Source organism: Equus caballus, chromosome 30, assembly GCF_041296265.1.
Source record: "Equus caballus isolate H_3958 breed thoroughbred chromosome 30, TB-T2T, whole genome shotgun sequence".
Lineage (NCBI taxonomy): Eukaryota > Metazoa > Chordata > Mammalia > Perissodactyla > Equidae > Equus > Equus caballus.
The window spans coordinates 38,389,450-38,411,827 of record NC_091713.1 but is presented as its reverse complement, the minus strand read 5'-3'; the positions used below and the strand labels follow the sequence as shown (position 1 = coordinate 38,411,827).

The window sequence follows — 22,378 nt, the reverse complement described above, 5'->3', positions numbered from 1 at the left end:
AACACAATAAACCAACTAGATCTAACAGACACATACAGAGCATTCTACCCAACAAGAGCACACACATTCTTCTCAAGTGCACATGGGACATTTTCCAGGATGGACCATATGTTAGGCCACAAATTAAGTCTCAATACATTTTGAAAAATAGATACCATACAAAGTATCTTCTCTGACCAAAACAGGATAAAGTTAGATCAACAGTAAAAGGAAAACTGAAAATCTCACAAAACTGTAGAAATTAAACAACACACTTTTAAACAACCAATAGATCAAAAAAGAAATCACAAGGGAAATTAGTAAACACTTAAAATGAATGGAAATAAAAATACAACATATCAAAACTTATGGGACACAGTGAAAGTGGTGCTAAGGGGGAAGTTTATGGGTATAAATGCTTACATTAAAAAAAAATCTCAAATCAACAACCTAACTTTACAACTTAAGGAACTAAAAAAATCAGACCATACTAGACACAAAGATAGCAGAAGGAAGGAAATAATAAAGATTAGAGCAGAGATAAATAGAGAATAGAAAAATAGAGAAAATCAATGAAACCAAAAGTTGGTTCTTTAAAAAGATCAACAAAATTGACAAACATTTAGCTAGATGGACTAAGAAAAAAAGAGAGAAGTCTCAACTAAAATCAGAAATGAACGTGGGACATCACTACTGATTCTCAGAAATAAAAAGGATTATGAGAGTACTATAAAAAAATTGTACACCAACTAACTTAATAATCTAGATGAAATCACCAATTCCTAGAAACACAAAACCTACCAAGAATAAATCATGAAGAAATGGAAAATCTGAATAGGTCCATAAATAGTAAGGAGATTGAATCAGTAATCAGAAATCTCCCAACAACAACAAAAAAAACTGCACCTGATGGTTTTACTGATGAATTCTACCAAACATTTAAAGAACTAATACTAATCCTTCTCAGACTTTTTCCAAAAACTGAAGAAAACAGAACACTTCCTAACCCATTCTATGAGGCCAGCATGACTCTAATACCAAAGCCAGACAAAGATGCTACAAGAAAAGAAAACTACAGCACAATATCCCTTATGAACATTGCTGCAATAATTCTCAATAAAATACTAGCAAACGGAATTCAGCAGCATTTTTTTTTTTGAGGAAGATTAGCCCTGACCTAACTACTGCCAGTCCTCCTCTTTTTGCCAAGGAAGCCCAGCCCCGAGCCAACATCCGTGCCCATCTTCCTCTACTTTACATGTGGGACACCTACCACAGCATGGTGTGCCAAGCGGTGGCATGTCTGCACCCAGGATCTGAACCAGCAAACCCCGGGCCACCAAGAAGCAGAACATGCGCACTTAACCACTGTGCCACTGGGCTGGCCCCTCAGCAGTATATTGAAAGCATTATGCACCATGACTAAGTGGGATTTATTCCTGGAATGCAAGGATGGCTTAACATACAAAAATCAATCAATGTGACATGCCACGTCAACAGAATGAATGAAAATATCCCACAAGATCATCTCAATTGATGCAGAAATGATGCTTGACAAAATTCAACACACTTTCATTCTAAAAAACACTCAAAAAACTAAGAATAGAAGGAAACTATCTCAGCATAATAAAGGCCATATATGAAAAACCCACAGTGAACATTATAGTCAATGGTAAAAGACTGAAAGCTTTTCCTCTAAGACCAGGAACAAGGCAAGGATGCCTGCCCTCACCATTTCTATTCAACCTAGTATTGGACGTTCTAGCAAGAACAATTAGGCAAGAAAAAGAAATAAAAGACATCCAAATTGGGAAGAAAGAAATAAAATCTTCTCTGTTTGCAGGTGATATGATCTTACATGTAGAAAACCCTGAAGATCCCACCAAAAATCTGTTAAAATTAATTAATAAATTCAGCAAAGAAGCAGGATACAAAGTCAACACACAGAAATCAGTTGCATTTTTACACACGAACAATGAATAATCTGAAAAGGAAATTACAAAAACAATTCCATTTACAATGGCATCAAAAAGAATAAAATACTTAAGAATTAACCAGGGGTTGCCCAGGTGGTGCAGCAGTTAAGTGTGCACGTTCTGCTTCTCGGCAGCCTGGGGTTCACTGGTTTGGATCCCGGGTGCGGACATGGCACCACTTGGCAAAAGCCGTGCTGTGGTAGGCATCCCACGTATAAAGCAGAGGAAGATGGGCATGGATGTTAGCTCAGGGCCAGTCTTCCTCAGCAAAAAGAGGAGGATTGGCAGTAGTTAGCTCAGGGTTGATCTTCCTCAAAAAATAAAAAAAGAAGAAGAATTAACCAACCAGTTGAAAGACTTGTACAATGAAAACTACAGAACATTGCTGAAGGAAATTTTAAAAGATATAAATAAATAGAAATACATTCCATATTCATGGATTGGAAGACATAATATTTTTACAACATCAATATTGCCCAAAGCACTCTGTAGATTCAATGCAATCCTTACCAAAAGCCCCATGACGGTTTTTGCAGAAAAAAAAAAAAAAAATCCTAAAATTAATAGAGTCTCAAGGGACCCCGAATAGACAAAAAAATCTTGAAAAAGAAAAACAAAACTGAAGGACTCACACTTACTGATTTCCAAACTTACTACAAAGTTACAGTAATCAAAACAGTGTGGTATTGGCATAAAGACAGATGGAATAGAATAGAGCCCAGAAGAAAACACATGCACATATGATCAAATGATTTTTGACAAGAGTGCCAAGACCATTTAATGGAGGAAAGAATAGTCTTTTCAACAAATGGTGCTGGGAAAACTTGTATATTCACATGGAAAAGAATGAAATTGGATCTTTACACCATATACAAAAGTTAGCTCAAAATGGATCAAGGACCTAAATGTAAGATCTAAAACAATAAAATTCTTAGAAGAAAACACAGGACAGAAGCTTTATGACATTGGACTTGGCAGTGACTTTCTGGATAAGACACCAAAGACACAGATAACAAAAGAAAAAATGGAGAAATTGGACATGAAAATTTGAAATTTTTGTGCATCAAAAAACATTAACAAAGTAAAAAAGCAGCCCACAGAATCGGAGAAAATATTTGCAAGTCATATATCTGATAGGGAATTAATATCCAGAATATATAGAGAACACTTAAAACTCAACAACAAAAAAACAAACAACCTGATTCAGAAATGGGCAAAGGACTTGAATAGACATTTCTCTAAAGAAGATATAAGAATGGCCAATAAGCACATGAAAAGTAGCTCAGCCTCACTAATCACTAGGGAAATGCAAATCAAAACTACAATAAGATACCATCTCACACACATTAGGATGGCTATTATCAAAAAGAAAAATGTCGAAAACAAGTGTTGGCAAAGATGTGGAGAAATTGGAACCCTTGTGCACCACTGATGGGAATGTAAAATGGTACAGCTACTGTAGAAAACAGGATGGAAGTCCTTCAAAAAATTGAAAATAGAATTACCATATGATCCAGCAATTCTACTTCTGAGTATATACCCAAAAGAGTTGAAAGCAATGTCTCAAAGAGATATTTGTATACCCATGTTTATAGCAGCATTATTTTTTTAATTTTTTAAAAGATTTTATTTATTTTTTATTTTTCCTTCTCCCCAAAGCCCCCCAGTACATAGTTGTATATTTTTTTAGTTGTGGGTCATTCCAGTTGTGGCATGTGGGACACCACCTCAGCATGGCTTTATGAGTGGTGCTAGGTCCGCACCCAGGGTCCAAACCAGTGAAACCCTGGGCTGCCAAAGCAGAGTGCATGAACTTAACCACTCAGCCACAGGGTTGGCCCCTATAGCAGCATTATTCACGGTAGTTAAAACATGGAAGCGGGGGCCGGCCCTGTGCCTCAGTGGTTAAAGTTCCACGCACTCCACTTTGGCAGCTGAAGGGTCATGTGTTTGGATCCCAGGTGTGGACCTAATCCACTCAGGAGGCATCCCACATACAAAGTAGAGGGAGATTGGCACAGATGTTAGCTCAGGACTAATCTTCCTCACAAAAATAAATAAATAAATAAAAAACATGGAAGCAACCCAACTGTCCATTGAGAGATGAATGGGTAAGCAAAATGTGGTATATACATATGATGGATTATTTGCCCTTAAAAAGGAAGGAAATTCTGCAACATGCTACAACATGGATGAACCTTGAGGACAGTATACTAAGTGAAATAAGCCAGTCACAAAAAGACAAATACTTAAGATTCCACTTATACAATGTACTTAGAGTAGTCAAAATCATAAAGATAGAAAGTATAATGGTGGTTGCCAAGGGCTCTGGGGAGGGGAGAATGGGGAGTTATTGTTTAATGGGTATAGAGTTTCAATTTTATAAGATGAAAAGAGTTATGGGAATGGATGGTTGCACAACAATGTGAATATCTAATACCACTGAACTGTACACTTAAAAATGGTTAAGATGGTTAAAAAGAGAAAGAAAGCAGGTGTAGCTATATTAATTTCAGGCAGAGCAGACTTCAAAGCAAGGGGAGTTATCAGGGATAAAAAAGGGCATTACATAATGATAAAGGGGCCAATTTTCCAGAAAGACAGAACAATCCTTTATGTGTATGCACCTAAAAACAGCATCAAACTAAATGAGGCAAAACTGGTAGAACTGCAAGGAGAAATAGATGAATCCACTATCATAGTTGGAGACCTCAACACCCCTCTATCAGAAATGGACAGATCCAGTAGGCAGAAAATCAGTAAAGATATAGTTGAACTCAACAACACTATCAATCGACTGGATATAATTGACATCTATAGACTACTTCATCTAACAACAGCAGAATACATAGTCTTCTCAAGTTCACATGGAACATTCACCATGATTGACCACATTCTGGGCCATAAGACACATCTTCAAAAATTTAAAAGAATAGAAATCACACAATGTCTGCTCTTACAACCACAGTGGAATTAAACTAAAAATCAATAACAGAAAGATAACTGGAAAATCCCCAAATATGTGGAGATTAAACAACAACAACAAAAAACCTTCTGAATAACATGAGTCAAAGAAAAAAATAACAAGAGAAATTTTTAAATGTTTTTAACTAAATGAAAATGAAAACACAACTTATCAAAATTTGTGGGATGCAGTGAAAGCAATGCTTAGAGAAAAATTTATAGCATTGAATGCATATATTAGAAAAGGAGAAAGATCCGAAATCAATAATCCAAGTTTCCACCTTAGGAAACTAGAAAAAGAAGGTCAAATTAAATCCAAACTAAGCAGAAGAAAAGAAATAAGAATTAGAGGAGAAATCAACGAGACTGAAAACAGGAAATCAATAAAGAAAATCAATGAAACCAAAAACTGGCTCCTTGGAAAGATCAATAAAATCAGTAAGCCTCTAACCAGGCTAACTAAGAAAAAAAGAGAAAAGACACACATTAGTAATATAAATGTGAGTGGGGTCATCACTACAGATCCCTTGGAAATTAAAAGGATAATAAAAGAATACTATGAACATCTCTATGCCAACAAATTTGATAACCTAGATGAAATAGACCAATTCCTTGAAAGACACAATCTGCCAAAACTCACACAAGAAGAAATAGATGATCTGAATAGGCCTAATTATATTAAAGAAATGAATTAATAATTAATAAACTTCCAAAACAAAAAGCACCAGGCCCCGGTAGATTTACCGGATAATTCTACCTAACATTTAAGTAATTAACACCAATTTCACAAAGTCTGTTCTAGAAAATGGAAGAGGAGGGAACATCTCCCAACTCATTTTATAAAGCTGGTACTACCCTGACACCAAAATCAGATGAAGACAATACAGAAAAAGAAAACAACATTCCAATATCTCTCATGAACTTAGATACAAAAATCCTCAACAAAATATTAGCAAATTGAATCCAAAAATGTAAAAAAGAATTATACACCATGACCAAGTAGGATTTGTCCCAGGCATGCAAAGCTGATTTAACATTGTAAAAGCAATTAATGTAATCCATCACACGATTATATCAATCAATGCAGAAAAAGTGCTTGACAAAATCCAACACCCGTTTATGATAAAATCTCTCAATAAACTAAGAATAGAGGGGAACTTTCTCAACTTAATAAAGACTATCTACAAAAAATCTACAGTTAACATCACAGATAATGGTGAGAAACTCAAAGTTTTCCCACTAAGATCAGGTACAAGGCAAGGATGTCCCTTTTACTACTCCTTTTCAACATTGTACTGGAAGTCCTTGCTAATGGAATAAGGCAGGAAAAGGAAAATAAAGGTATACAGATTGAGGAGGAAAAAATAAAACTGTCTTTGTTTGCAAATGACATGATCATTTCTGTAGAAAATCTAAAAGAATGAAGAAAAAAACTCCTGTAACTAGTAAGTGATTATAGCAAGGTTGTAGGATACAAGGTTAATATACAAAAGTCTATTGCTTTCCTACATACCATCAATAAACAAGTGGAATTTTAAATTAAAAACACAATACCATTTACATTTGCACCCCCCAAAATGAAATGCTGAGATATAAATCTAACAAAATATGTATCAGATCTAGATGAGGAAAACTACAAACTCTGATGAACAAAATCAAAGAAGAACCAAATAAGTGGAGAGAGATTTCATGTGCATGGATAGGAAGGCTCAATGTTGTCAAGATGTTGGTTCTTCCAGAAGATCAACTGGATCTATAGATTTAACACAATCCCAGTCAAAATCTCAGCAAGTTATTTTACAGATGTTGACAAAGTGATTCTAAATCTATTCTAAATATGGAGAGGCAAAAGACTCAGAATATCCAATACAATTTTAAATGAGAAGAACGAAGTTCGAGGACTGAAGACAATGTAGGAGAATACCTAGCTGATCTTGGCTATGGTGATGATTTTTTAGATACAACACCAAAGGCATGATCTATGAAAGAAATAAGTGATAATTCAAAACTTACTAGAAACATGCAGTAATCAAGACTGTGGTATTGGTGAAAGAACAGACAAATAGATCAATGGAACAGAATAGAGAACCCAGAAGTAGGCCCCTATAAATACAGTGTGTTCTTTGACAAAGGAGCAAAGGCAATTCAATGAAGCAAAAGTACTTCCTCAACAAATGACGCTGGAACAACTGGACATCCACCTCAAAAAAAATAAGAGTCTAGACACAGTCTTAACACCCTTCACAAAAATTAATTCAAGATGGATCATAGACCTAAACGTAAAATGGAAAGCTATAAAACTCCTAGAAGATAATATAAAAGAATACCTAGATGAGCTTGGGTATGGTGATCACTTTTTAGCTACAGCACTAAAGGCATGGTCTATGAAAGAAATAATTGATAAGCTAGACTTCATTAAAATTAAAAACTTCTGCTCTACAAAAGACAACATCAAGAGACTTGGAAGACAAGCCACCGATTGGGAGAAAATATTGCAAAAGACACATCTGATAAAGGACTATTATCCAAAATACACAAAGAACTCTGAAAACTCAGTAAGAAACCAAACAGCCCAATTAAAAATTGAGCCAAAGACCTTAATAGACACCTAACCAAAGAAGATACACATATGAAAAATAAGCACATGAAAAGATGCTCCACATAATATGTCATCAAGGAAATGCAAATTAAAACAGCATTGAAAGATCCCACTACACACCTATTAGAATAGTCAAAACCCAGAACACTAACAAAACCAAATGCTGACAAGGATGTGGAGCAACAGGAACTCTCATTGCTGGTGGGAATGCAAAAGGGTACAGCCACTTTGGAAGACAGTTTGGCAGTTTCTTACAAAACTAATCATGTTCTTACCATATCATCCAGCAATTGCACTCTTTGGTATTTATCCAAAGGAGTTGAAAACTTAGCTTCACACAAAACCTGCACACAGATACTTATGGCAGCTTTATTCATAATTGCCCAAACTTGGAAGCAACCAAGATGTCCTTCAGTAGGCAAATGGATAAATGAACTGTGGTACATCCGGATAATGCAATATTATTCAGCACTAAAGAGAAATAAGCTATCAAGCCATGAAAAGACAGAGAGGAACCTTAAACACATATTACTAAGTGAAAGAATCCAATCTGAAAAGGCTACATACCGTATGACTCCAACTATATGACATTCTGTAAAAGGCAAAACCACAGAGACAGTAAAAAGATGAGTGGTGGCCAGGGATTGGGCAGTAGGAGGAGGCATGAGTAAGCAGAGCACAGGGGATTTTTAGGGCAGTGAAAATACTCTGTATGATATTATAATGATGGATACGTACCGTTTATACATATGTCCAGACCCCTAGAATGCACACCACCAAGAGTGAACCCTAATGTAAACTATGGACTCTGGGTGATGATGATGTGTCTATGTAGGTTCGTCACTTGCAACAAATGTACCACTCTGGTGAGTGATGTCGATAACAGGAGAGGCTATGCATGTGTGGAGGCAGGGGGTAAATGGAAAACCTCTGTACCTTCCTCTCAGTTTTGCTGTGAACCTAAAACTGCTCTAAAAAATAGTCTAAAAAAAGAATGCTATTTTTACAAGTAAACTGCACTTTCTTGATTCATGAAAAAAAGTTACTGTCAAATGAAAACTTTTTTCAACAGTGTATAAACTGCAGACATCTGAATACACATCCAAGGATCACAGATTGAGAAACAGCTCTACAAGCCCCCAACCCCGGCAACATGAGCAATCTCCTATGGAGACTCATCCTTATTGCAACAGCAGGAGTGTTCCCCATCTTCTTTTTCATTAAAGAAAACCCCTTTGATACTGCAAGCTTCCTGTCTTTGGTGAGTACCAGAAACCATGAGCAAAAATGAAATCCCTGGAGTGAAAAAAGGAGACATTATCTAAGTGTCTATTTGTGTGAAATTGTCAGTAACGTTGTAGACATTCAAAACAGAAAAAGGATAATAAAGCTTGAGGACTCAGCATAGCATTTTTTTGTTTTGGTGGAGACAATAAGGGATGGAGCATGCTGGAAGAGAGATTTCAGAGCTGGCAAGAAAGACACTTATTTAATGCTTCAGCAGAGTTGGCCCTTTTTTTAACAGCAATTGATGAGGTAGAAAATATTCTCCTTATTTAGTAAGTTTCCCATTTTATTTATTTATTTTTAAAGATTTTATTTTTCCTTTTTCTCCCCAAAGCCCCCCAGTACATAGTTGTGTATTTTTAGTTGTGGGTCCCTCTAGTTGTGGCATGTGTGCTGCCACCTCAGCATGGCTGAGGATTCAAACTGGCGAAACCCTGGGCCGCCGAAGCGGAGCGTGCGAACTTAACCACTTGGCCACGGGGCTGGCCCTGTAAGTTTCCCATTTTAGAAAATTTCCCTTGGTTTCAAGGTTACACATTTTTCCCCCATTTTATACAATAGGATCCTGAAGCTCAGAGAAGTTACGTCATTTCTCTAAGCCAAGAAAAATTCTAAAGAGTTGAGAAAATTCCACCAGAATGAGAAAAGGCAAATAAGGAAAGGGAGAGTGCTGAATGGATGAGGAAGACTCTAGTGCCACCATGGGAAAGAGTCTAGACTGGATCAGTGGGGGGTGTCACCTTGTCTCCTGTATCTCTCACATTTGTCCTTCATGGGATTCAGTGACCTACATCAGGCTGTAGTCACAGGGATGAGTGTGGGTGAAGCATGCCATAGACTGACATCGTCTCCTTCCCTCCACATCACCCAGGAGAGCTAGAGAAATCCTAACTCCCTTCATCCTTGGACACATAACCTATGCAAGAACCCCTTGTGTAGAATTTTTTCAGAAGATAAGGAAGAGAATGAATTGACCCCTGAGCAACGTGCCCTGTATCCTGGAGATGTTTCATTATGTTATGCAAAGAGGAGTCCTCCCAGCCATTACTGCCAAAGGGCACGAATCATAGAGCTGAAACCTACCCTTTTCTCAGGAGGAAAAAGAGGTGGTAGCTTGGCAGAGAGCGCGGATGCAGATCAACCCAGGTAGAACAAAACACCTGGAAACCTTCGAACTCATGCAGAAAAACTCAGAACCACTCAAAAAGGTGAACTCTCGTATCGTGATTGGATTCCCTCCTGTGGAAAAAAGTGAGTGTGCACCAGGGGTACAGGCTGTGCAGGGGCGGGATAGACAAGAGTAGAGAGAGAAGGCAGGTGGAAAGGAACAGGGCCCAGGACACCATTTGACACTGTAGGTCACTCTCTTCTTTCGTCACTCTCTTCAGTTGCTTCCAGGATCCCATCTCTTCTGGTTTTCCTCCAGCTTCACTGCTACATCCTCAGTACTTTCTGCTGGGTTATCTTCTCTCTCCAAGGTCTAAATGTTGATGTAGCCCAGAGCTCAGTCTTTGTCTCCATTCATTGTCTTGGTGAGCTCATCCAGTCTCACAGCTTTAAGTACCATATATATGCCAGTTGCTCTCAAAATTACGGCTCCAGCCTAGATCCATCGGTAGTCCTCACTGGCCTCTGCAGAAGCGGCATCCCTTTTCCCCTGTCACTGGTAACGGTGCTGGCGTCTGTCACTGCAGTCTAAGGCTAGAGAACATGGCCTTTTATCTGCCATCTCAATCATCACTTTGCAATTCTCCTGCTGAACCAGCTTCACTTTGGCACTGTGAATACTCCTGAGGTCCGGCTGTGACACTGGTTTGATCCCCAAAAGTAGTGATGGTATTTAATAAGAAAAAATAAACCTTGAGACAGAGTAAGCTTTTTCTGACTCAAATACTTCAAGAATTCAAAGGACAGGGCTAAGCTATTTATTATGTCAATAAAATAAGATTAAGTTCGAGAGGGCTTGAGTTTGTTGGACTTAATGATACAAAGACCTCTCAATAAGAAAAATTACTTTTTCTTTAAGTTTAAATGCATTTTTAATTGAATGCATTTTAAAATATCAGTATGAACTCATGATGTGTTTTATTAAAAAACAAAATGTTTTAGAAGCAGATAAGAGGTGCCGTGGTGACCGCAAGTCACCCTCTCCCCATCCCTGTGCAGCCTGACCCAGCCCTCACCTGGGACCCCTCTAGGCCTGGCACCTGAACCCATAAACTTCTCTGCCCCCTCCAGGTTCTGGCTCTGGGGCCCCATGGCTGCCGAGGTGGCATGCGAGAAGTTTTGGCCTTGAATTTTGTATTCCAGAAATCCGTAGGAATTATCTAGATAAGGCAGATGCTATGAAGGCACCAAAACATAGAGGGAATGGCAGGTTACTAGTCTTTGATCCAAAGGAAAAAGTGACGACTGAATCAAGTGGAACATTGTCAGAACGGAGTTGGCAAAGATGCCGTCAATGCAGAGCAGGAGACAAATAACGAATATGGCTTTCAAGATATTGATGATAAGTTGTCTGAATCAACAGATGATGGTGAAGATGATACCAATGATGAAGATTATGACAAAGACAGTAACCCTAATTAGGATCTTCACGCACCATTAGAGTTAATGGCAAAATTCCTGGGAGCAGAACTGAGCCAAGACTACCATTTGACAAAAAAATTTATGTCAGATGATTCTAATCTATGAACCAGAAAATCCTGAGGCCAAGGAGTTTTTCTCACTTATTGAAGAAATGTTGCTGATGGAGAAAGCTCAGAATCTTGAGGACGATGATGAAGATAGTGAAGAAAACAGGAGCGGTGGGAGTGAAGGGGAGAGCAGCGAGGGTCTGAGTGAAGAAAGCTCCAACGAATGTGAGGACGGGTGATGAAAGCTGCCGCCAGGGTTTAATCTCCATGTATTTTCATTTCTGTGTATTGTGGAAACATAAAGAAGAGAGCTGGAAAAAAATGTTTTAGCTCTGTCCACTAGGGCCTAGAAAGGACCCACTAGCAATGAGCACCCATTATATAAACACCATTTTCCACTAAAAAGGACCAGGGTGCCTTGAAAAAGTGGCTGATTCCACGTGCAAGGCAGGAAGTGTCATACCAGATAGCAAGGAAGCTTTTGAAAGGAACTGAGGTTGTATCAAAAGGGCTCAGGATCTAACTTCAAAAGGCTACTTGCCAAAGATAGGGCAGTTTGAGCATCGATAAGCATAAAATTTCAATGGTTTGAAACACATAAAATCCATGAGTTCATACGGATACCAAAAAAAAACCTTATAAAGTTTATCACCATTGGAGAATGCTAGGGAACCAATCCATTATTTTGAAAGCTGGTAAATAAAGGGAAAGAATCAAATGTTTATCTTTCCTATGTGAGATATATTTATCTTTCCTATATATTTCATATAGGAAATACTTTCCTGTATGAACTATGCCACTGGGTAACCAAAAAGTAGATGAGGGAATTTTCTCTTTATAGAAGCATTCCAGATAATAAATGAGGAAGGAATGTTTGACTTAGAATATCACCATACTGCAACCCCTAGAGTATTGATGGATCTGGGCACTGGGCATCAAAGGCTGCTGACATCCTCAAAACAGAAGCAACCTGCATCATGTGCCTTCAGATGGAAGAACATATCGCAACCCAGGAAATATCATTGCCAAAAAGTCTAACCTGAACTCGATCAAGTCCCCGTATCCCTATTTTCTACAACCTCTTCCTGATTCATACAAGCCTGTTCTTTTGCCAAAGAATATGATTTCCTCTCTAATTCTCTGAGGTTTGATTTAATATGTTTGAAATATTCTTCAATCACTGTTTCCTCTGTTAACCGCTATATTTGGAGTTCTTTTTCTGGTTGAGTTGTTGTCTTTCTTCCATTACGTTGGTGATTCTTGTTTCATATTTACATTCAAATGTTTAGTGATGCTTGTTTCAGATTTATCTTCAAGGATCTAGAATGAACAGTGTACTTCTCCTCAACAACCATCCCTGTTTGCCTCTCAGTAAAAGTGGGCTGCGCTTATGGAAGCCTGCCTCATTAGATTGTAGGGGAGCCGTGACACATGGAGGAAGTAAGCAATGTGGGTAGCTGAACTTCTGGGTGAAGTATCCCCCGTCTCTTCTAGTAAAGCCCTAAGCCATCTGGAGCATGTCACCGTTCATCTGCTTAGACACACTCTGGCAGCCTCTGCATTTCTGAACGTCTGCTTCAGGGAACCATATGCAGAGCTTTATCCTAGGGGCAAATACCATAGTCAGCTGTGTTAGCTCCTCTTCCCTCTGTTGCCTGGAGTTCTTGGCTTCAGTTCTGAGGTTCCCTCCAGACTAAGGACTCATACCATGGGCTCCTCGCTGCAGACCTTCCACTTTATTTTGACGGAAATCCTATGACTTTAACTTGGGGATGGATGTTGCTACCACCAGCCCCTTGGTGGTCGCTGGTCCAGTAGTTCTTGAAATAGTTCTATAAATAATTATCCAGGTGACCATCCCAGGGCCCATTCCTTTGTATTTGATGGCTCAAACTTAGAATTGCTCCCAGGCTTTTGGTATAAGGATGTATCTGTGTGTTGTTTTCTTTGTGTGTCTTTAGGACTATGACTTCCAGGAATTCTTCAAATGTTATGGTTCTGTCATGGCAACCTGTGTGGTTTTTCAGTGGAATTTGGGGTGGGAGGAGACATAGATGCAAATGTTTTTAGTTTATCATCTTTATCTATTTCCCTCACAACAGTTTTTCAAAGGTAATGATTTTTTAAAACTCACAACTTACGGCCGCATATTAACCCCTAAAATGGCCCATACTCAGGCCTGTGGGAGAGAAAATGTAAAATAACCATAGGAACACATGAAGTTAGCATATGGAAAGACCTAAAAAAGTATTATAACCTCACCCATGGCAACTATTTCCCTCACTTCCCTAAGTTGATAAAGGCTCCTCTTTTCTCCCCAATCCTAGAACTGCTGACCATAGGGATTGCCTCAGTGCAGCATCCCCAAGGGAGCTACCTCTTGGCCACCCTGCAGTCTCTCTTCTTTGCTTCCTCCTCATCTGAGCGGAAACACTTCATCGTCCTGGTACACCTGGCAGATCCGGACCCCAAGTGGCTCAGTCAAATGATCTCCAACATCTCAACCCTCTTTAAGCCATATATCCAGGCCAGACAGCTAGTAGTGATCAATACTCCTCTTAAAAGCTATCTCTCTTTGAAGGACCTTAAGAAAAACTTTAATGACATCCCCGCCTATGTAGCCTTCCCCTCCAAGCAGAACATGGATTATGCCTTCCTCATGAACTTTGCTACCAACCACTCTGACTATTTCCTGATGATCGAAGATGACGTGAAATGTGCCCCTGGATTTGTCACCCAGATAGCTACTACAGTGTCCGCCTGGGAAAACAAACACTGGGTGACTCTGGAGTTCTCTCAGCTGGGCTTCATTGGAAAACTCTTCCATGCTAGAGACCTCCCCCGCTTTGTTCATTTCCTTCTCCTCTTCCACCAAGAAATGCCCGGTGACTGCCTCCTCTCCCATTTTCACGACCTTCTCATGCAAGAACCGCGGATCCACTTCTTCCCTTCCCTCTTCCAGCACATAGATAATTACTCCTCCTTTGAGGGTAAATTCAATAGCCTCGAAGATAAAGAGTTTAAGGAAAATGACATTGGCTCTCCCAGCAACCCTGCTGCCTCCATCTACACTAACCTGAATGTTCCTCATGACTCTGTTCTCATAAATGCCTATAGCTTGGATAGGAATTTCTTTTATGCCAAGTCGGCTGAGGCTGGCAGTCATCTAACTGTGGTTTTGGACATACCTGCCGAAGTGTTCCGAGTTCAAGTGCTGACTGGCTCTGACCTAAAAGGCAAAAATTGGCTGAAAGAGGGACACGTCGAACTGGGCTTTGATTGTACTAACAGGATCAATGACTGTGATGACTACATTCTGCTGGGGCTACTGGTAAACGGCAGCCTGAACAAGCAGGTATTATCAAACGAGTCTGGGAAGAAGGTAAAATGTGTGCGATTGCTTGTGACAGCCACTTCACCCTCTGGAATAGTAGTCAGGCACATCAACCTCTGGACTAAGTGAAGTTTAAGTAATATTTGGAGAAGCCTTTGGGAGTTCTGGGAGGGGTCAAGTTTGGGGTCAGAGTCTACAGAGGTAAAAGAATAAATAAATAAAGTCCTGAAGTTGGTCAGGGATATCTCATTGTTGGGGTCTTTCAGGGTTCTTAATAAAGAAGAGACAGCATGTTGAAAGGCAGAGTAAAGGGAGCATCCTCCTGGTCCCAGACGCCCACTAGTAGAAGAGGTGGGCTTGTTAAATCCTTTCCTGGTTTTTTGGGTTTGGGGTGAGGAAGATTGGCCCTGAGCTAACATCTGTGCCAATATTCCTCTATTTTGTACATGGGATGCCACCACAGCATGGCTTTATAAACAGTATGTAGATCCGCACCCAGGATCCAAAGTGGTGCACCCTGGGCCCCCAAAGTGGAGTGAGTGAACTTAACTGCTACACCATGAGGCCAGGCCCTCTTCCCTGATTTTATATCCAAAAAGATCTACCATCCAAAATTCTTTCCTTGGGGCAAGAATACTTGCTATAAACAGCTATAAACAGCAACTGACACTCATATCATAAGACTCTAGCAGTGCAGGAGAGAAGAGAGAGGATCTTTCCGCCAGCTGAGAAATGGATTCATTAAAGGCTGAACTTTCCATGTGACAGAAAAAAGTAGATTGGTCAGGAGAGGAACTCGACTGTTTTCTCTGTGATCTAATTTTTCCATTACCAGGTAGCCATTCATTTGATAAACATCCAGTGAGTACCTTTTATGGTTAGGCTGAGTCCTCTTCTACGTGATCACCCAACTTGCAGGGTATTCTTTTTTAAATAGCAGCAAAATTATTCAAAATAATTTGCTCTGATTTTTGGTAGCTCCTGTCTTGAAGGCCTAGTCGTATCTCTGGGACTATATGGTAATTTGAATGTTTCTGAAAAGAAAAACTTTGGGTATTTTACTAACTTTTTTTAGTTCAGTTGGGCTATGAGATCTTTGTTCTAAGAAAAATCTGAGCTCTGAGCCCTGCACTCAACTAACGTGCAGTGTCTCGTCTTCACTAGCTGGAGAGTATAGTCCCTGACGGCAGGGAGAAGGGAAAAGGGAAGGAGCACTGTGAGAGCAACACTTGGTAAGAACTGAAATCACAGCCAGGCGCTGTGTCCAGATGAGTTGTAATCAAAATGGTTAGAAAGAGCCGGAGAATTTGGGAACAGGATGATGGGATGGAAACAAGGAGAGTGATGTGAGGGAAACAAACAAGGATGGGAGGTAGAAGCTTTGGGAGTGTCAGATGCAGGGGACTGAGGCAAATGTATATGGTAGCCACGAAAATGTACTGTTCAAATTGCCTGCTACAGGCAGCATGACTGACTGGTAGCTCCACTGCTGCCCTCTGTGTTGGTGCCAAGGCCACGCTTCCCACAGAAGGCTCCCAGCCAATGACTGGCCACAGCAGGGGTGCCAGCAAGGCCCATTTTGGCAAGATGGGGACTCATCCAACAGGGCACATTAGCTCAAGGACTCCCCATTAGCCTGCTTGAACCTTTCTTGGAACCACGCTGCAGTCCTAGACTCTTCCTAGCCAATCCTTCCTTCTCTGTCACCTTCCACAGTTGTCAAACTTTCACTACCACCTGAACCTCTCCCTGCCTTCTCCTTCTCCCTCCACTAAGAAATCTCCTGGCAGGGGGCTGGCCCGGTGGTGTAGTGATAAAATTTGTGTAACTTAACCTAGGGTTTGTGGTTCGGGGTTTGTGGGTTCAGATCCTGGGTACAGACCTACACACTGTTCATCAAGCCATGCTGTGGTGGTGTCCCACATACAAAATAGAGGAAGATTGGCACAGATGTTACCTCAGGGACAATCTTCCTCTCCAAAAAAAAGGTCTACAATTTAAAAAAAAAAAAAGAAATCTCTTGGATGTCTAATCCCATTTTCATGTCAGTCTCTTGGCAGGTATGAACTAATACAAGGAGTACCAAGAGTATTCTGAGAAAATGGACAGTAAGTTGAGGATTTTGGACTGGTTTACAACCCTGAGGAAGTTGTGGAAATAGAGGTTAAAATAGGTCAGCAAAACATGTCCTCACTATGGGGAAATAATAAGACTGCTGCTTAACATCTACAACCAAGAAAAGGCAGAAATGGAGGAACAGGAGGTTGAGGACAGCCATCCCAATAACAAGTCACAATCCTCTCTTAGTTCCTGGGCCTGAGCCAATTTCAGATCGACTGAGTTGACAGAAGAGGTGGCCAAGTCCCTAGAGGGAATGACCCTGCAACACATATCCTGGAACGATTCTTTAGTTTTTCCCCCAAAGGGACCTGCAGCCATTTGCTTGGGTAATTGAACAACTGCGGGAAGGGAAATCCCCAGATATTTTCACAACTATGGGACACAAGATCTCAGTTGATACTGCTATCCAGAGATTCAAAGCAAAATCATAGCCTCCTGTTAGAGTGGGAACCTAAGGGGGCCGGGTTATAAATGGAGTCCTTGCCAAAGATATGCTTAGTGTGGGACTAATGTGTCCACAGAGCCATCCACTGGTCATTCTCCCACTCCCTAAGTGTATAATTGGAATCGATATATTTGGTGACTGGAGTAACCCCACATTCGATCCGTGGCCTATGGAATGAGAGCCATCACAGTGCAAAGGACTGAGCTGTGAGTGGAAACCTTGAAACTACCCTACCCCTGGCCAAGATAGTAAATCAAAAACTCTTGTATCCCAGGTGGGGGAGGATGGCAGAGATTAGTGTTACCATCAGAGACCTAAAGTATGAAGTGGAGGGGTCCCTACCACATCTCTGTTTAATTCACTAGTCTGTCCCTGCGGAAACTGGATGGATCCTGAAACATGACCATAGACTAACACAAGCTCATCCAGTTAGTGGTCCTGATCACAGCTGCTATGCCAGGTACGCTGTCATTTACAGAGCAGATTAATGCACCTTTGGGTACATGCTACGCAGCCATTGATTTGGCAAATGCATTCTTTTCCATTCTGATTAGAAACGAAGATCAGAAACAGTTCACATTCATATGAGATGGTCAATATTCATTCACATTTTTGCCCCAGAACTGTGTTGACTCTCCTGCCCTCTGTCATAAGATAGTCCAAGGAGATTTAGAGTGCCTGGACATCACACAGAACACCACACTGACCCAGGACATGCTGATCAGGCAGGACAAGCAGGAAGTGGCTGGATGCTGGAGGTCCTGGTAAGAGAGTAGGATTCAGGAAGTTGCCACTTGAGTGAAGAATTTTGGAGTCCAGTGGTCAAGGGAGTGCCAGAATATTCCCTCCAAAGTGAGGACAAATTACTGCATTTGCATCCTCTACCACAAAGAAGGAAGCACAGTGCCTGGTAGGCCTCTTTGAGGCAGCAGTTTCCGCATCTAGGAATACTGTCCTAGCTCATTTACTGACACTGGAAGCTACCAGCCTTCAGTGGGTCTTGGAACAAGTAAGTGCTTTGCAGCAGGTCCAGGTTACAAGGCAGGAAGCCTTGCCACTTGAGCCATGCAACCCCGCACGCCCTATGGCATCAGAGGTTATACTGATGGGAAAAGATGCAGTGTAGAGTTTATGACAAGCCCCAGCAGGAGAACCACAAAGCAGGTCCCTGGGATTCTGGAGAAGTCATGCCATCTGCAACAGAATTATATACCTTTGAGAGTGGCCCCTGGCATCTAATCAAGCCCTGGTAGTTACCAAATGCTTGAGCATAGAACACCTAGTGACCCTGGGTCTAAAACTTCCCGTTAGGAGCTAAATTCAGTTGGACCCACCAAGTCGTAAGGCCTAGTATAAGTCAGACGGGCCTAGCAGCAGTCCATCAAAAGACGAAAAAGGGATATCTGGGATCAAGCAGAGCCAGAAGGCCTGAGTAAGCTGCATTAATAGGTAGTCCAGACTCCCATGTCACACAGCAGTTATACCATGCCCATCCCAAGCTCATACCTATGGCCACATGGAGGGTTCCACATGACTAGCTGAAGGAAAAGAGAAGCCCCGAGCTTGGTTCACATATAGGTGTGCTCAATATGTGGGTGTAAGCTGAAAATGCAGGGTGGCTGCACTATAGCCACATTCAGGGGTGACCTTGAAAGACAGTAGAGAAGGAAGATCTTCCCAATGGGTGAAGCTCTAAGCAGTGTATTTGGTCACTCACAATTCCTGGACAGTGACCAAAGGTTTGGCTGTCTTATCAGGGGCCTGGAAGGGAAAGGACTAGAAGACTGGAGATAGAAGGACTGGGATAGAGGAACGTGGAAGGACACATGGATGTGAGCACAAACTGTGAAGATTTTTGTATCCATGCCGATACCCACCAGAGAGCATCCCCATGGAAGAGGCTCTGAACAACCAAGCAGACAAATGACTCAGCCAGTTGACATTAGGCAACCTGGAAGTGGCATAGTGGGTGGCTGATATGGAGGTAACATATGAGCTAAAGAGCATAGATTCCAACTTGCTGCTTTCAGCCCCTGCTGCCTCTGAATATCCAACCTGTTAACAACAGAGACCATCTAAGTCCCCAGTATGGCCCCATTCCTTGAGAAGACCAGCCAGATACTTGGTGGAAAGTTTACTACATTGGACCACTTCCATCTTGAAAGGGCCACAGGCTCATCCTCACCGGAATAAATATCTATTTTGGGTAGGGGTTGTCCTTTCCTGCCCACAGAGTCTCAGCCAGGGCCGCTATCTAGGAGCTTATGAAATGCCTGATCACCAGGCATGGAATCACAACCAGGGAAGCCACTTCACAGCAAAGAGGCACAGAAGGTCATATCCCATAACACACCCTCTGGAAGCACTGGAATGCCTTTCTAAAGGTACAGGTGAAATGCCAGCTCGTGGAAAACACCCGGAAAGGGTTTGACGCCATCCTTCAGTATGCATTATATGCATTAAATCAGAGACCTCTAAATGGTCCTCAAAAGGAAGAATACATGGGTCTGGGAACCTAAGGGTGGAAGCTGGCATGGGCCCCCACTTACCATCACTCCCAGTAATCATTCCCCATGACCCACTGGGGAATTTTGTGCTTCCCACCTCTGAAACTCTGGACTCGCAGAGTTGGAAGTGCTGATCCCCGAAGAGGTTCCACCCTTGCCAGGGGACACAACAAGGGTCCTGTTAAACTATAAGTCACAGCTGCCACCAGGGCACTTTGGGCTCCTTGTGTTCAGGGAGCAGAAGACAAGGAGTCACTACTGTGTGAAGAGTAACTGTCCCTGATCAGCAGGAGGAGTTAGGGTTACTTTTACACAATGAGAACAAAGAAGAATAATTATGAAACCCGTGTGACCCACTTGGGCACCTCCCTTTCCCCACTGAAACTGTGAATGGACATGTGCAGCAACCCCAGTACAAGAAGGATTATGACTGACCAGTACTCAGACCCCAAATGTAGCTTTGGGTCACACCACCAGGGAAGCCACCAAGACGTGCCAAGACAATAGCTGAGGGTGAGGGAAAGTAGAACAGGTGGTAGACGAGAGTGAAGATGAGTATAGGTTATGGACCTAATGCCAATTAAGGCAATGAGAGCTATAGTTCTCTCTTCAAGGTTTCCCCTGGGAAGAGAGACCAGTGGGAACGAGGGAGGAGCTGCTCCCCAGACTGTATGGAGAAGTATATCCAAGTGGTGCAAGGGGTGGATTGGGCAGCCATGAAAGTTTGCCACTCAGATTTCCCGCTACAGAGAGCATGATTCACTGGAAGACCTAGCTGCTGCCCCTCAGGGTCCACCACTGCCTTGCCCCCAAAGGCACACTCCCACAGTCTGCACTTCTCCAGTGACTGAGCACATCAGGGTTACTATGGCGGGCCCATTCCAACAAGATCAGGATTCTTCCAATGGGAAACTTTGGCTTGAGCATTCCCCCATCGGCCTGTCTGAAGCTTTCTTGAGACTGCACTGATGTACGGATAAGATGCTTTCTACCCAATCCTCCTTCCATCCCCTTCTGCCTTCCCGGACGTCAAACCTGCCCTGCAGTCTTGAAGGCTGTCCTGCTCCCTCCCCCAATAAATCCCTTGGACGTCTAATCCCATCTTGGCCTTGGATTCCGAGTGGACACACACTAGTCCACACCACACTTTTGTACAAATGAGGAAAAGGCACCCCTTCCTAAGATAGATGGCCCCCAGTTTGCAAAGCCAAAACCAGGGCTTGTGATGGTGGATTTTGTTCTTACCCCTCCCCTTGTGCACAATGCAGTCTTTACAACCAAATGCACATGGAGGCACTGGGCTTTGGATGTTCAGCTCTTGGAGGGGGTACATTTCTGATGCAAAACTGGATCACTCCAGAAAATCTATTTTAAACAAAAAGGAAGAAATAGGTCCTAGATATTTCAAAAGAAGGTGAGGCTCATTTCCACTGAGGCAGCCATCCTGCTCTCGCCGCGTGCTTGTGTCGGAGGACCTTCCCCACTTCAGATTTACCACCAGCATGAATTGAGCAAAGTCAGCCAAACTTTAGGCTCAGATCTAGATAGGGGGCAAGCATACAGCTCTCAGAAAGAAGGTGGTACCTAGAACGGCTATGGCTGATGACAGAAACCTTTAGAGTTCTCTAAAAACCTGCCTGTGCATAACATAGCTGGTATTGGAGAGTGAAGGTTACTAATGATGATGGGACAGTTACTTGCTTAAAAACAGGGTTAGTAGGTAATTGAGCCACAGTCAGCTGGCTTGGGTACTAGTCACGGGTTCCCACTAGGCGTTGTATTTCAGAGATAGTGTAGTGCCTCTCCCAGAGCAGGAGGTTGTTCCAATAGGACAGGCTAATCCTGCCCATGCCGCTACTGGGCCTAGGGTCTCTGGTCCCAGTGGCTGCACCGTCAGCACCACATCCTTGTCTTGCTGGAACGTAGGCTAAGATCTGCATGTATCTATCCAGCTACCTGGCCCGATTTCCCTGAGGGGAGGGCTGACACTCACTGTAGAGAGTCCAATACTCACTTAAAATATCTGGGACGAGGACAAAATCAATGCAAGGATTAATGAGTACTGCCAATTTGCCCCTTAGAGCTTCTCCCAAGCCTTTCTGATCTTTTCTAAGACCCAACGTAGAAGGAGCTTGAGCAGGAAATGCCAAGGCATCCAGCCATGTTTTCAGCAACCACATATTTTCATTTTCTTCTCACTGTATTGTCCCCACCCACCTTATATGAACCTGTCCATTTGGCTGTCTTCTACTGACCTTCTGTCCATTCTAAAAGCTATTTGCATGGTGAAGATCAGAGAATGCAGTTGGTCTTAGAGGTCAGAATTAAGTTGGGATATCCTTAGGCAGCTGAGCTAAGTCCCCCAAGAGTTAGAAACTGGAAATGCAAACCCCAAGACCCATGGCCAAAGGCAGGAAAGGGCAGCATCTAGCCATAGCAGACCCTTGATAAAGTTCCTTCTCTTTATTTCTCTCGGCCTCATTTCCTCATCTTTAATACAGGGATACTAATAAATAAATTCAATGGCATT

General features: G+C 41.8%; 1 protein-coding gene across 29 annotated transcripts in view; it reads left to right on the top strand.

Moving 5' to 3' along the window:
- LOC100065011 (alpha-1,3-mannosyl-glycoprotein 4-beta-N-acetylglucosaminyltransferase C) overlaps nucleotides 1-20,944 on the top strand; it is a 43,302-nt gene extending 22,358 nt beyond the window's left edge. For 11 of the 29 annotated variants that reach the window (XM_070255960.1, XM_070255952.1, XM_070255955.1 and 8 more), the window contains 3 exons: nucleotides 8,591-8,779; nucleotides 9,677-10,056; nucleotides 13,769-15,013. In XM_070255960.1, coding sequence (XP_070112061.1) covers nucleotides 9,936-10,056; nucleotides 13,769-14,904 — 1,257 coding nt within the window. In that variant the 5' untranslated portion in view covers nucleotides 8,591-8,779; nucleotides 9,677-9,935 and the 3' untranslated portion in view covers nucleotides 14,905-15,013. Of the gene's footprint in view, nucleotides 1-8,590; nucleotides 8,780-9,676; nucleotides 10,057-13,768; nucleotides 15,014-16,824; nucleotides 17,849-19,080 lie in introns of those variants that run through there. The other 18 variants (XM_070255948.1, XM_070255943.1, XM_070255945.1 and 15 more) reach the window with 9 other exon arrangements.
- Nucleotides 20,945-22,378: the final 1,434 nt, after the last annotated feature.